This window comes from Hypomesus transpacificus, chromosome 16, assembly GCF_021917145.1.
Source record: "Hypomesus transpacificus isolate Combined female chromosome 16, fHypTra1, whole genome shotgun sequence".
NCBI classification, from domain to species: Eukaryota; Metazoa; Chordata; class Actinopteri; order Osmeriformes; family Osmeridae; genus Hypomesus; species Hypomesus transpacificus.
In genome coordinates this window covers 5,106,664-5,120,276 of record NC_061075.1, presented here as the reverse complement: position 1 = coordinate 5,120,276, position 13,613 = coordinate 5,106,664, and the positions used below count along the sequence as shown (strand labels likewise).

The following is a 13,613-nucleotide window of genomic DNA, read 5'->3' as shown; positions in this document are numbered from 1 at the left end:
TAGAAGTTTTTTTTGGTTACAATTTGACATGTTTTCATCCTGTGTTGTAGACCGCTGTTGGTCCATTTACTGTCGTGCAGAGTATTGACAAGCTGACAGCGGCGTTAGCCGATGTGCTGTCTCGGGAGAGACAAAGCTTCACGCTGTCAATGAAAAACATAGGTAACATTTGTTGGCGTTTGTCATGCGGAAATGTCAATCCTTTGGGCTTGTCGCTGTAGATGATCCTTGTATCTGTGTGTATTTTTGCACCCCCAGATGTACACATCGAGGCACGAAAGCTGTCCCAGATGAGCTGCAGCTGTGTGTTTAAACCGCCAGTGTATGGCAGCGGCCCCGGCAGAGGTAGTAGCCAGGATGAGCTGCTCATCCCAGATATCGAGGTCCAGAGACTACACTCCCTTGGTAACGCACACGCACACACCCATGCACACACACATACAAACAAACAAACAAACAAAGAAACATGTACATACAGACACACACACACTCATACACACTCAAATATGCACAACCTTGGGATTAATAACGCATCCATTCATTCATTCATTCATGGACACACACACCCATACGCACACAAACAAATATGGACATGTACACACACACACACACACCCATACACACACACCCATACACACACCCATACATACACAAAACAATGTGCACATGTACACACACACCCATACACACACAAGCAAACATATAAGGACATGCCAGAAATTGAGCACTCATATCTTATTCTGTGTTATTCCTGCAGGTCACAAGGAGCTCATGTTTATCCATACTTACTACAGTCACCTGATGGAGATCCAGTCTGGAATGGAAGGATCCACAGACCGTGGCTCGTCGCTGAAGCACAACAAAAGGTCGGAGACCTTCCAACATTTATGCGCATTGGAAAATAGTATTTCACCTTCTTGCATGAAACGATGAAATAGGTTGACTTGGCCGTTTGTGATCCTCCTCCAGCAATCCCTCCAGTCGCTTGGCCAGTGCGGTGATATCGGCGTCTGTCCGAGACACTTCCAAGGCCCAAACCATCCCGGTGGCCGTTCAGTACACCCTCTCTTCCTCGCACGTGGTATGGTCCACTGCTACAACATACACACACTGGGTAGCGGTCTGTTCATAATTCACATGAATGGGGGTGGGGTGGGTACACTACACATGGTATGATGTGATATATGGGTCTCAGTCTGTTATATGTTCTTTAGGTGTTTTATTAACTTGTATTTTGTCAAAGTTTGAGAGTTGGCACCGGGTGTTTGTGGCCAGTTTCCTGGCCTTATCCATTGTTGCTTTTGGCCTAGAGTTTTCTGGCGGGAGAGAAACATCTGTTTCTATTCTAGGTGGCGTATACTACACGAATCATGCCTGTTTGTGCCTTTTGGAATTTCAGCTTGATGTAAGTATTACTGAGAGCAAGAGTCAGTGTCAGTCGTGATAATTCATGCAGTCCTGCCAGTGACGCGTGTATTTTGTTTACTGGTAATGTCGGAGCAGGACAGGTTATTCTGACGGTTGGTCCATTGAGGGATGTGGGGTGACGTATGCTGGCTCTGATACTACTTCCTGTTTATGTAACCACACCACAAACTTTGCAGTGTTGATGAATTACATGGAAGCCAAGGTAACATTTGCCAGTTTTTTCTATTGTAAGTACTGTATTGATACAATCAGGGAAAATTAAGAAATATTAGTTGCTAGAAGATATTTGTTGCTATAATTAGACACACATGTAACACAATTGCTTTTAAGCTAAGCACCCACTTAAACTATACTTATACACACATTGTCTTACTTATTGATATTAGTGATGAATATTCCTCAAAACCATAGAACAGGGGTCCCCAAACTACGGCCCGCGGGCCGGATACGGCCCGCCAACGCATTTGGACCGGCCCTCTGAACAATGCCAGTCTTAAAAAAATAAAAAATTAAAGTTGTATTTTTATTTTTGATTATTATGTAGATGTTTTGATTTCAATAGCAATGAATATGAAAAAAGTTATTTAAAATATTAATAATGCTCTTTTAATAGGCTGTGATATGTACAAATGTACGGTGCATAACATAGTAATAAACTAATCTAGCATAATAAATCATATAATCACATTTAAAATCATAATAAAATCTCCACAATAATACTGGTAGTTACTCCGGAAAAGTAGTTTTCTGTTCCGACCCGGCCCCACATTAAAGAAAGGAAAATTATCTGGCCCTCGCAGACAAAAGTTTGGGGACCCCTGCCATAGAACATCAGCACAATTCGGATGAATACCCTGTGCAGTATTTTATATTGTCCAATAGATGGCACTATATGTTTGAAAACCAGGATGTTACAGTTTTAGCCAGCCTCAACAGTACCAAATTACTCACTGGCTCAACCGACACTGTAAAGTTAATTTTGCTCAATAGCACTAAACAGTATGCAAGATACGTGACAAGTGTTTGTTTTAAATAGTTGCTACTATATGTGTATTTGTGTGACTTAGTGTGTACTTGTGTGTGTGTGTGTGTTTGTATTTGTGCATGTTTATATCTATGTGGGTGTGTTTGTGAGTACTTGTGCATATGTGTGCTGTGTATACATATGTGTGCGTGTGGGTGTTTGTATGTACTTATGTGTGTGACTGTCTGTGTGCCCCTTTCTGTCTGTGTGTGTGTGTGTGCATTTGTATATGTGCATGTGTGCGGATATGTGTGTGTGTGCTCATCTCTCCCCAGTGGAGCCCTGAGGAGGAGGTTATTTTGACCAAGCTGACGTTTATCGGTTCGGGGGCGTCTCTGTGTGCTCTCGTGGTGACCTTGATGCTGTTCACCGTGCTGGAGTGAGTGGCACTCTAGGCTTGTCAGTGGCTGCCTCCCTTCTCCTCCTGAATCTCGAATGAGCCCAGCTGGAACCCCTGTTATTCTACAGTCACGGTCTCTCTCTGAACCAACACTCACTACTGGAATTCAGTTAGGGTCGCTTCATATTACACTTGGCATTCAATGCCCAAATTTGACAAATAGTATATCTGCCCACATCTTCAGTGAAAGAATTGGTTGTAAAGCTAAGGCAGATTGAAAGGCATATTGTCAGCTTGGGTCAATTCCATTCTGGTTTGGTCCTTTAGTCAGGATTCCCTCATGCCTCTGGTGTTTAAAGACAGAATCAGTATTGACTAGTTCTAACCTGGTAATTAGTTGTGTCATCAACCCCCATGCCCCCTATACAAACATACACACACACACATACACACACACACACACACACACACACAGACACACTCACACACAAAAAGCACATACTCCCACTCCCTCTCCCCAAACCTCCTCTGAAGGTTTATGGTGGCATTACTGTGATGTTAATTAACGGTTAGGGTCACCTAGGGAGGTCCCAATCAGACGGGTGTTGGGATAGACAATTTGACTGGGGGATTTATGGCGGCCAGGTCCCAGCTAAACCCGACAGGCAAACACACACACACACACACACACACACACACACACACACACACACACACACACACACACACACACACACACACACACACACACACACACACACACATGCAGACTCAGACATAAGGACCTGTACATGTACACACATACAAACATACATGCACTAGCTGATGGAATATGGGATGATGAACACTATGTACATTATGTCAGAATATTTTACAGACTGAGAGCGATGGCCATTAATCTCCTAAGCTTTTCCAACTAACCCTTTCCACCCCATCTCTGTTTCTGCTTAATTCTTTGAAAGAAAGCCATTAATATATTCAGGAATTAAACCACGGAATGAATAATTGCTTATGAGAAATAACATGTTTTTGTTAACCCCCATCATGTCTTATTTCATCAACACCATTATCTTGTTCTTTAAATGTGCACCTACAAATCTATGAGGTTTTTCAATAACCAAAAATCATCGTATTTTATAATCATGAATGTTGCCACAGCATCCCCAAGTCTGACCGGACATCGATCCACAAGAACTTGTTCATCTCCCTGACCTGTGCCCAGGTCGTACTGCTCTGCAGTGGCTCAGCCGTCAACAACAAGGTAGTAACCCCAGTACATTAGGAGTGTTGCTATAACAGTCATTGTCATTAAAACCAAATTCAATCCAATCTCTTAAAATAGGTGCTTAATCTGGACAGAAATGCTGTTAATTACCATTTAAATGTAAATAGATACAAAGTTTAATTAATTAACTTATGTAAATATTATGTAAAAAAGTACACCGTACGCATCCACATACCTCATCGTAAAAGCAAATGACAAAACGTCAGAACAATCCTCTACTGCAGTTATGGAGCACCGTGGGAGGGCTGGCGGAAGAGGGAACGGGGGGGAGCTGTACCCCTCGATGAATAACCATCACACATCGACAGTCCCTCCATGGTCCCTTGTTGTGTCTCTGACCTCTGACCCACACTGCTCTGACCCTGTGCCCCCCCCCCCCAACCCCCACCCCACCAGGTGGCGTGCACCCTGGTGGCAGCCCTTCTCCACCTCTTCTTCATGGCGTCCTTCAGCTGGATGCTGGTGGAGGGCCTGCTGCTCTGGAGCAAGGTGGTGACTGTGAACCTGAGTGAAGACCGCCACATGAAGTACTACTACTTCATCGGCTGGGGTGGGGCTCTTTTCTCTCCTAACAACAAAGAAATTGTGTGACGGAGCTAATGCGCTGTTACTCTCGTTGTGAGCTCACCGCTTGTTTTTGGTACACGCTGAGGAAGCTTTTAGTTAGCGTGTCCCCTGAAAGTTGGTAACAGCTTTGTGTGAATGCTGTGGGTAGATCTGAAAGTCCCCATGGCTTAGTGTCCCTTTATTTCCGTATCACCCTCTCTCTCATCTCTCTCTCTACCCCCCCCCCTCTCTCCCCCTTGTTCTCACTTTGTGTCTCTCTCTCCCCCCTTTTGCTCTCTTTCTCTCACTCTCCCCTTTTCTCTCTCTGTTTCTCTCCTTCTTCCTCTCTCTCCACCCCTCTATCTCTCTTCTCTTCCTTCCTTGCCCCAGGTCTGCCAGTGTTGATAGTCACCATCACGCTCGCTTCGGCCTCTGGGAAGTACTCTGCTGATGGTCACTGCTGGCTCAGCGTCCAAAACGGAGTCATCTGGGGCTTCGCTGGCCCTGTCATCTTCATCATCATGGTCAGAGTCCGCTTTGTGGCACAACCATGCATAGAAAAAGCATAATATGTCTCCAGTTTTTCAACATTCTCTCACAGCATTAAGAAGGCCACCCTACTCCAAATCAATTCCAGCAATAGTGGTATTATTCGTTTTTGGAAAGAAATCTTTATTGTTTTACCCCCAATCCTTATTCTCCTCTCCCCTCCCCTCCTTTATCGTCTCGTCCAGGTGAACATCATGGTCCTGACGAGGGTGGTGGTCATCACTCTGTCCACAACCAAGAGGAGGTCCATCATGCTGGCTCTGGGCAGCAGTCCTGTGGAGCAGGCCTATGAACAGATCCGGTAACTACCACAGGGGGATGCCATTTCTCCTTTGCAAACAACTGGAACGAACAGGTTGGAATGGCAAGACACGTTATTTGTGCTTCACAGTAGGCACCAGACATCCGTTTGGCAATGCAGTGTGCAAACTTTAAAAGTCTATAATTTTGTGATCATCGCTATTCGAAATGCGCTTTTTTCAGTTCTTGTGTGCCAAATTTTCCTGCCTTGTGTTTTTGGCTCGTCAAAAGGAACCAACTGCAAATACATTGAATAAGTTGATCCCCGAGGGGTGTTTACTTTTTAACAGTGGAAATAATTTACACTCGTACGTGTTATTTCTGCCACTGAGTCGCAAGGGTCCACAGTACAGCTCTGTGGAGGGATATCAATGTAGGCCTTGAGAGTTAGTCGGCCCGGGAGGCGATGGCACAGCAGCACCAGTGGAAATTCAAACACATTCCTCCGCTAAACAAACTAGAGCCGGGCCCCATCAGCCCCAGCTGGTGTGGTTTAGTGGTCACTTGAACGGGAAGGTAATTCCATACTAAAACAGATTTAAGATGGATTTAGGGTGGAAATTGTCACTATAAACCTTACCGGCGGCCCTTGTTGTGCTTGGAATGACCCGCCTGCCAACCTGGCTTATTTGGCACAGAGGATGGCAGCTAATGCTAACCCCTTCATTCCAGAGTGGAGCACAGGGAGGAAAGAGCGAGTCACATGTACAGTAGATTTGAGTTTGCGCTTGATTGTGCCTGATTGGTGGGGAAAAGGTAATAGTGAATGTATAATCACGTTTTGTAAGTGTCTGTGTGTGTGTGTGTGTGTGTAGGGCTGCAGTGAAAGCAGTGCTGATGTTGCTGCCCATCCTGGGCCTGACCTGGCTGTGTGGTGTGCTGGTGCCCTTCTCCATAATCATGGGTTACATCTTCATCCTGCTCAACTCTCTGCAGGTATGTGGCTTGCAGACTGCTTGGAATACACACACACACACACTCACGCATACTCACACATATGCACTCGCGCACACACACACACACACACACATGTACACACACAGACACACACACGCACACACACTCACTCTCACAAGCACATTTAAGCTTTCCCCTTTATTTATTTTCTAATGTCTCTCCATGGCTCATTCTTTCTTTCTCCCAATTTTTCTCTCACCCTTTTCCTCATTATCGTTATTTTCCTTAATGTTCCCAACTTTTTATGTGTTATTCATGGACAGCCATATATTTTTGTGAAGTTAGTCTTTTCAATGGACCAGGTATTTGACATTTTGGTAAAGACTGGAGCGGGTATCAGCTGAAATGAGGGAAGTTGAAATTGTTGAACTGTAAAAATGGGTGTGGATTTACTGAGTGTGGTTACTGTATTTCCAGAACACTGATGGAAAAAAAAATAATCAATAAATCTGCAAGGGATATTTTTGAGAGATTCTCACTTTACCGAGGCAATATTCAATTCAACATGCTGAATTGGAAAGCCTTTTCTATTATACATGGTGTTTGTTTTGTTTCTGTCAGTAAGGGAACCGACAGACTCAAGGTTTTCAATTTGTCAGTGACAAAAGGTTGGGCTGAAATTGCTTTTAAATATGTGATTTTTTGTGCGCTTGCTTGTTGTTGTTGAAAACATGATTTTTGAACATGTTTTTTCTTCTTCTTCCAGCAGTTATACATTTTTTGTGCTGATTAGAAAGGTCAGCTGTAAAGGTAATTAGGTAGCTAGTTATGTGGAGATATTATTATTAGTTATTTTCTGAAAGTGATTTTCAAAAAATTCAATTAAGTGGAAAAGGGACAACAGTTTTTACTTAAACACTCTTCATTCACACTCTTTGGCTTTTAATGTGTACTGTGAAAAATACATCAGTATGTTTCATTCGCAACCAGCTATTAACTTGTGGATGAAAAGTAATTCCAGTGTAATTTCTCTGGCTTGGGAGGATGGAGAGAAAGAGAATCATGTAACACTCTCACTGCAGCAGTCCAGTCTGACTCACTGCTGCTCTGTGTTAAAATCCTCCCTTGCAATTTGTAGTAATCTTCAATCAGCTGTGTCTATAATTGAGCTGTATATTTCATAAGGAATCAATAGAGATTTAGTCTGAGCCGGATCATTAAGAAAGCTCCTCTCTATAAATAGTTTGTTTTCTCTCACATTTGATCTTAATTCTTTATATATGAACTATAATGTATGCAGAGCTTCTTATTTATGTTGTAGAGATGAAGTCACCGTGTTGGCTGGACTGTTCCCATGTAAAATGGCACGGATAAAAACTGGGTTTATTTGAGATTCATGTTTCTTATCTTGTATGGCACATGATTGCCACATTTTGTGAAACTCACATACTGACAATACCTCCATTATAGACAGGCTTGATTTAAACATCCCCTTCCCCTCCTGATTTACTCTCTTGTCCAAAAACGGTCCCATCCCATCACGGCATTCAAGTTTATCGTCTCAATGTCGAACAGTGTCAAATCCAACCTCTGGGTTGGTTACATATACTAGAATATATATAAAAAAAAACTGGCAGGTAATTTCATTCATTTCACCAATGACTCCAGACAGTCCAGCTAGGACTGGGGGAGGTCAGCCCAGCCCCCCCCCCCCCCCCCCCCCCCCCCTTGCCCTCACCCAGTCTGAGGAAAAGTTAATGAAGCGACGGGGCCACTGTGGTGTCAGGGAGGGGGGGGGGGGCGACAGCTCTGCGTAACAGCCAGCTGCCACACCATAATAGGCCAACTCTAAAGACGCGTGCCACAGAGAATAGGAGGCCTCACGACACCCCTGCTAGTCTCAAAGCTGTTTCACTGACAACGGCAGAGCCTGGATGGTCAGTGGGGTTGTCAGGGTAATTTGTTGTGCCATTGACTAGACATTCCTTTTTCTATGCAATAAATATTGAGTGGGAATTTACTTTATAGTCATGACGGGCTGTAAAATTGAGTATTGCATGGAAATTAAATACATAAAAAATTAAGTTGGACTTTTCAACTGAGAAAATGAGGTTGTGCTAAATCCATGTAGTTACTAAAATCCCTCAACAAAGTATTATTCGATTGTCGTGTTTTTTCACCTGTGACTGTTTCAAGTCAAGGAGGATGTGCTGCGCTTGTTTGATGGTGCGGAAATTGCAGCCATATTGTCAGTGAGTCACCAAGATCCGAGTTTTTAGCGCTGCGGAGGGAAAAAGGAAACATTCCGGGTGTTTTCTGTGATCTTTTAATTGTACTGAGAGGTCTTTGGCCCAGCCTTTTCCACTGGAACATGAAGAAAATAGCAGTCCCCAGTGTTCAATTTAGAATGAATTCATCTGTTTTCCTGCTGATTTCCAGATCCGTGTGTGCCCCTTTGCTCTCTCTCTTTATCTCTTTGTCTCTCTGTCTTTCTCTCTCTCTGTTTCTGTCTCACTCTCTCTTCACTATCACTCTTTAGTTGCTTTCTTCATCATTCTCGATTTCTCACTCGATTTCTCCCCTTCGTTCTTGCTCTCTTTTTCCCAAAAAATTCTGCCCCCCTTATTACTCTCTCTCTCTCTTGCCCGCACTTTCTTTATCTGTTGGTAAAACAAGCAACGCTACAAAGGAGATTTAGCTTGTTTCTCAATCATTCTCACATGCTATATTCCTGAATAAAACAGGATGAATAATAATATATAACATATATTCAGCATTGAAAGAGATGTCAGCTCAGTGACATTTTGCTTAGGAAAATCTGTTCAACATCAAGCCAACCATAAAGAACTAAAACACAAAAGAAATATTTGTTTACATGTAAACACTATTACTGCGTACAAAGCCCAAAGTGATAGGGTGAAAAAAATTGAAGTTTTAAGGGCTTTATGTATTTTATTTGTGGCAATCGTTTTTCCAGTGGGATAGCCAAAGCAACATAAAGCTTAAGTGGCCAGTCTTTACTGTTAAATCAATGAAACAGATCATGTTGACAAGCCTTTTTCATCACACGCCTCACCCTATTGGGTGCTTGACAAGATTGTTGGCAAACTTAGTGTTGTTTTTTTTTTCTTTCTTGTTTTTGACCAACAAAAACGAGCTAAGAAAATGTCATTTTGGTCCGAACCAAATATTTACTGGACAGAATCATTATTTAATTGTTAGCTGATCGTTTTTGGGGGTAGCATTGAGGTAGCCTACAGACTTATTTGCAGAAACGTACTGTGTCTTTAAATGTTCTTCTGTACTTTTGTGGCATTTGTTTACGATTTGAACAATCTTTATTTTTATAAACCTTTGGTATTTGAATTTTTTTACCAAACTTTATTTCAGTTATGGAACACAATTTGATTCATTTGGCAAGGACTTAATAGTTACTGTACTTATAATTTGCAATAGTTTAAATCAAAATCATACATTTCTGACTCAGACAGATGCATACTGTAACCATGCAGTCACATACATTATTAAAGCAGTTAGACTAGGATACAGCAACCTAAAATCTCACTCCCTATTTCACCAAACATTCATCTGAATATTTGAGTCCTTTGGAGTTTTAGCCTTCCCTCAGTGGTCTCTTAAGAATGTGTGTATCATAAATACAGCCATGCCTCATCTGTTCTCTTATCAAGCTGGAAATAAGCGGCACGAGGGGGGTGGGGGGGGGGGGGTGCTTTGCTCTGCCATAAATCGCGTGACCCTCCGTCATCCAATCTCTGTGCAATGTCATTCAACCCCCCCCCACTATCCATTACCTGAGTATAATGGGCTCCTGCCCATGCATTGTCCGTCGTATTATTAGACCATAACTTCGAACTATCAATAACTTTTGTGTGAAACGAAGAGAAGGAGAAAGACAGACAGAGAGACAGAGAGAGATAGAGAGAGAGACAGAGAAAGACAGAGAGAGAGGGTAAGGGAGAGAGAAAATGGAGAAAGAGTTCCGGGGGTATGGAACTTGAGTGAGTTTGCTCATAAAAGTAAACTTGGGGGTACCGTTTCTCCGTTTTTCAATGAGTTGTGTTAGTTAAGAGTGCTGTGTGTATTGTTACAGGTTTGTTTTAGGCAATTCAGTGTGAAGCGTCCAACAGCTCTCCCTGGTAACCAGTAGAGGGCAGTACCATTACAACCCTCCAGTTTGTGGTTTTATTGTGTAAGAAGATGTTTATTTTGTTTAATGTTGGGTGTATCCAGCCAGTTGTTATACATGGCATGCAATAGTATATATATAAAATTGTTAAAATATTTGTACTTATAATTACTAATCCTTGGAACCTTAATGTCCATATCAAGCAAGTGTACACACAAGTGCATTGTAACATAAATTATTTTAATACTGTGTTGTTTAGGGCATTTCGCAATAGACTTTGGATAATAACAGTCTTTCCCTAGATCAGTGTTTCACTGTCACGGCAGCAACTAAATACACAGATAACTGATTCATATGCGCATAATTTATCTGTTTAGGATTTGTTCTTTGATATGAAATATTGTTTGACAACATTTCAAAAAATGTTTTGATGCTTGACATGAAGTGTTATTTTGACAACGTCTTTAATGTTTGTTTGACTGGTTGTGGCCTTTCTTAGTACCCAAACCAGGAAAACAATTACAAAACTGCCTGTCCAACCCAAACTGCGTTCAAATCTATCTGCATGGTCAAAGGGTTATCAGCTGTCTGTTAGATGAAGAGAAATGTTTGTGACAAGGTGTGAAAAGACAACAAGAGGACATCCATAGCTAATTGAATTTTAGTTTAGGCACGTTACAACTTTTTGAGTTGCTCCATCATTAGCCAAGTGTTACTCAATTGTTTCTGTGCTCCTGGGTTTGCATGGTGCGGAACCATTGGAATCAATTCTGTCTCCGTTCCTGATCTTCTTTACTAGTAATAGAACACATGTTTATCATGATGTTTATTCTATTAACTGAATGCCATATCTTGCCTATATGCAAAGTGGATTCAAATGAAGTTGACCCCCATACATTTGTGCTTGAGACTGATTAATGGTGGTTGTATTGGGAGTAGACTGGGAGGGGATTAGCGTGGGCCTCCCGGCCACCTCTCAGCCAGTCTCTGTCGGGTCTCCTCTCCACAGTTTACTTGTCAACTAAAGATCCCAGCTCCCATCTACAGTAGGGCTGTGTGCATGTGTGTGTCAGCCCTCCTCTACCTTCCCGCCCCTTCCCCCTAAGACAAAGGGGAGACCGGTTATTTTAAATCCCCTGTGCAGCACAAGAAACAAAAACAGACTCGGAGGGTCCAGTGTCCCAGACAGGTGTCCAATCCACTCAATAGAACCCTCAGCTTCTCTGGGGGCAGTGACGGCACCCTCCCTTCCTTCTTCCTCCTCCACCTCCTTCCCCCACCACCTCCCTAACATGGTACTGCATAGTACACATGCTTTCTTACACACACAGACACAGCAATGGTCAGATTACCAGGAAATGTCAGTGCAAGTGTGTGGTCATACATTGCTGTGCCCTGTTCAGAAGATAATTAAATGAAATGTTATTACATATCTTTAATATCTAGTTACTACATAACTACTACAAGCTGTTCAACACAATTAAGGTTTTATTTTGACCAGACAAAGTACATTTTAGGTTAGTGATTTATCTTTGAAACATTATTTAATATTTGATTGGATTTTAATGATTATAGAACATGAGTGGGAAAGTATGCCATATTGTTTTGGAGTCATGCTGCCTAGAAAAAAACACATTTCCCTTTGATAAAAGTAAACTGTTTGCATTGCATGTTCAATTACGGACGCAGTGTAAAACAATATTAAACAGGATATCAAGGTCAGTGTTGTTTCCTACCACGCATTTCTAAGAAGATGGCACTTTTAATTAGGTCTTATCACGATTCTTAAGTAGTATATTTTTAGTGTGTTTTGTCTCAACTTGTTCTTTTTTAGTGCATCTTTTCATCTTGTTCCGGGTTTGAAGAAGATACGTGTTTAAGGAGACCTTTGTAGAACATTTCACAACGATGGGTTCACTTTGCAGAAAACAAATTATTTTGAGAGCAAGTTTGTTCGCAAGATAGCGTAATCTTCAACATTGAAATAGCAAGGTGCACTCACCAAATAAGTGTCACATAAAACCAAAATCAAACACAGAATTACTTCCGATAGATTGAATATACAGAACCTCTGCTTAGCACTCGTATAAATATTAAGTCTAGCTAGCAGAACAGAAGCCTAAGTGAGCAATATGCGGTACTTCAGAATGAAAAGAGCTCATTTTGGACAGAGAAATACCCCCAAAAACTGTTCTGAGAAAATAAAGCAGGGAGAATAATATGCTTCCTGTCAAGAGAGGCGAGAAAATTCCTGTCATTGCTCATGCCGCCACCCCAAGACCTTTCCCTCTGTTAAGCTCACTAGCATTTATTTGCTTTAGAATTACCTGCCAGCTCAATTTAGTAATAGGCTCTGTCATATAAAAGCAAACCATACCTCTCTGTCTTTCAGAATACTGGTGTGTGTGTGTGTGTGCGTGTGTGTGTTGGAGGGCCTCACCTGATCAGCTGACTATGACTTTGTGACCCCTGTTATAATAACACGACCCCCCCCCCCCCCACACACACACACACTCCCACCCCTACCAGCCACCCACCCTGACGGCAACAACGTCAGGAACTACTCCGGCACCCCCAAATTGCCCATGTCGAAACAATGACCATTCTATTTATAAGTTCACCACTTTGGCTTCTCAGAAACTGTCACAAGTTCACACAGACAGGCGGGGGGGGGGCGCTCTGACAGCTCAGATGACTGGTGGGGGTAGTCGTGTGGGCTGACCACATTGCAGATCAGTGTATCAGTGTGGATGTAAGTGCCGTAGACTGTTTTGGCCCTCTTTGATGTATACTTTGTAGTTAATTAGTAAGAACTGGGTCAGCATGGGGCAAAGGAGCAGATTCAGTTTTAGGGGAGTGGGGTTGCAAGGAGTGGGGGTGGGGGTGGGGGTGGGGCGTAAGCTGTCAAATACACATGCCAATTTGCAAGTGAGCTATTTGCTTTCTTCGCTTCAAAATTAAACTAGAATAAACAGCAATGTATTATTCATGTGTTTTTCTCTTTGTAAATCATTATTCCTGTGGCAAAGAAGCCTTAATTGCATGTCATCGTTTTTACTGAATGGAGAAAAGAAAATTGAATGTGTTGGTTTGTCTA

The 13,613-nt window shown here is 42.3% G+C and overlaps 1 protein-coding gene across 1 annotated transcript in view; it reads left to right on the top strand.

The window, feature by feature from the left end:
- Positions 1–13,613, top strand: part of LOC124478725 (adhesion G-protein coupled receptor D2) — a 72,205-nt gene that overhangs the window by 19,556 nt on the left and 39,036 nt on the right. The window contains exons 9-20 of the mRNA XM_047037124.1: positions 51–162; positions 259–405; positions 758–866; positions 970–1,081; positions 1,350–1,405; positions 1,504–1,630; positions 2,728–2,831; positions 3,951–4,053; positions 4,474–4,627; positions 5,014–5,147; positions 5,358–5,473; positions 6,288–6,408. Coding sequence (XP_046893080.1) covers positions 51–162; positions 259–405; positions 758–866; positions 970–1,081; positions 1,350–1,405; positions 1,504–1,630; positions 2,728–2,831; positions 3,951–4,053; positions 4,474–4,627; positions 5,014–5,147; positions 5,358–5,473; positions 6,288–6,408 — 1,395 coding nt within the window. The remainder of the gene's footprint in view (positions 1–50; positions 163–258; positions 406–757; positions 867–969; positions 1,082–1,349; positions 1,406–1,503; positions 1,631–2,727; positions 2,832–3,950; positions 4,054–4,473; positions 4,628–5,013; positions 5,148–5,357; positions 5,474–6,287; positions 6,409–13,613) is intronic.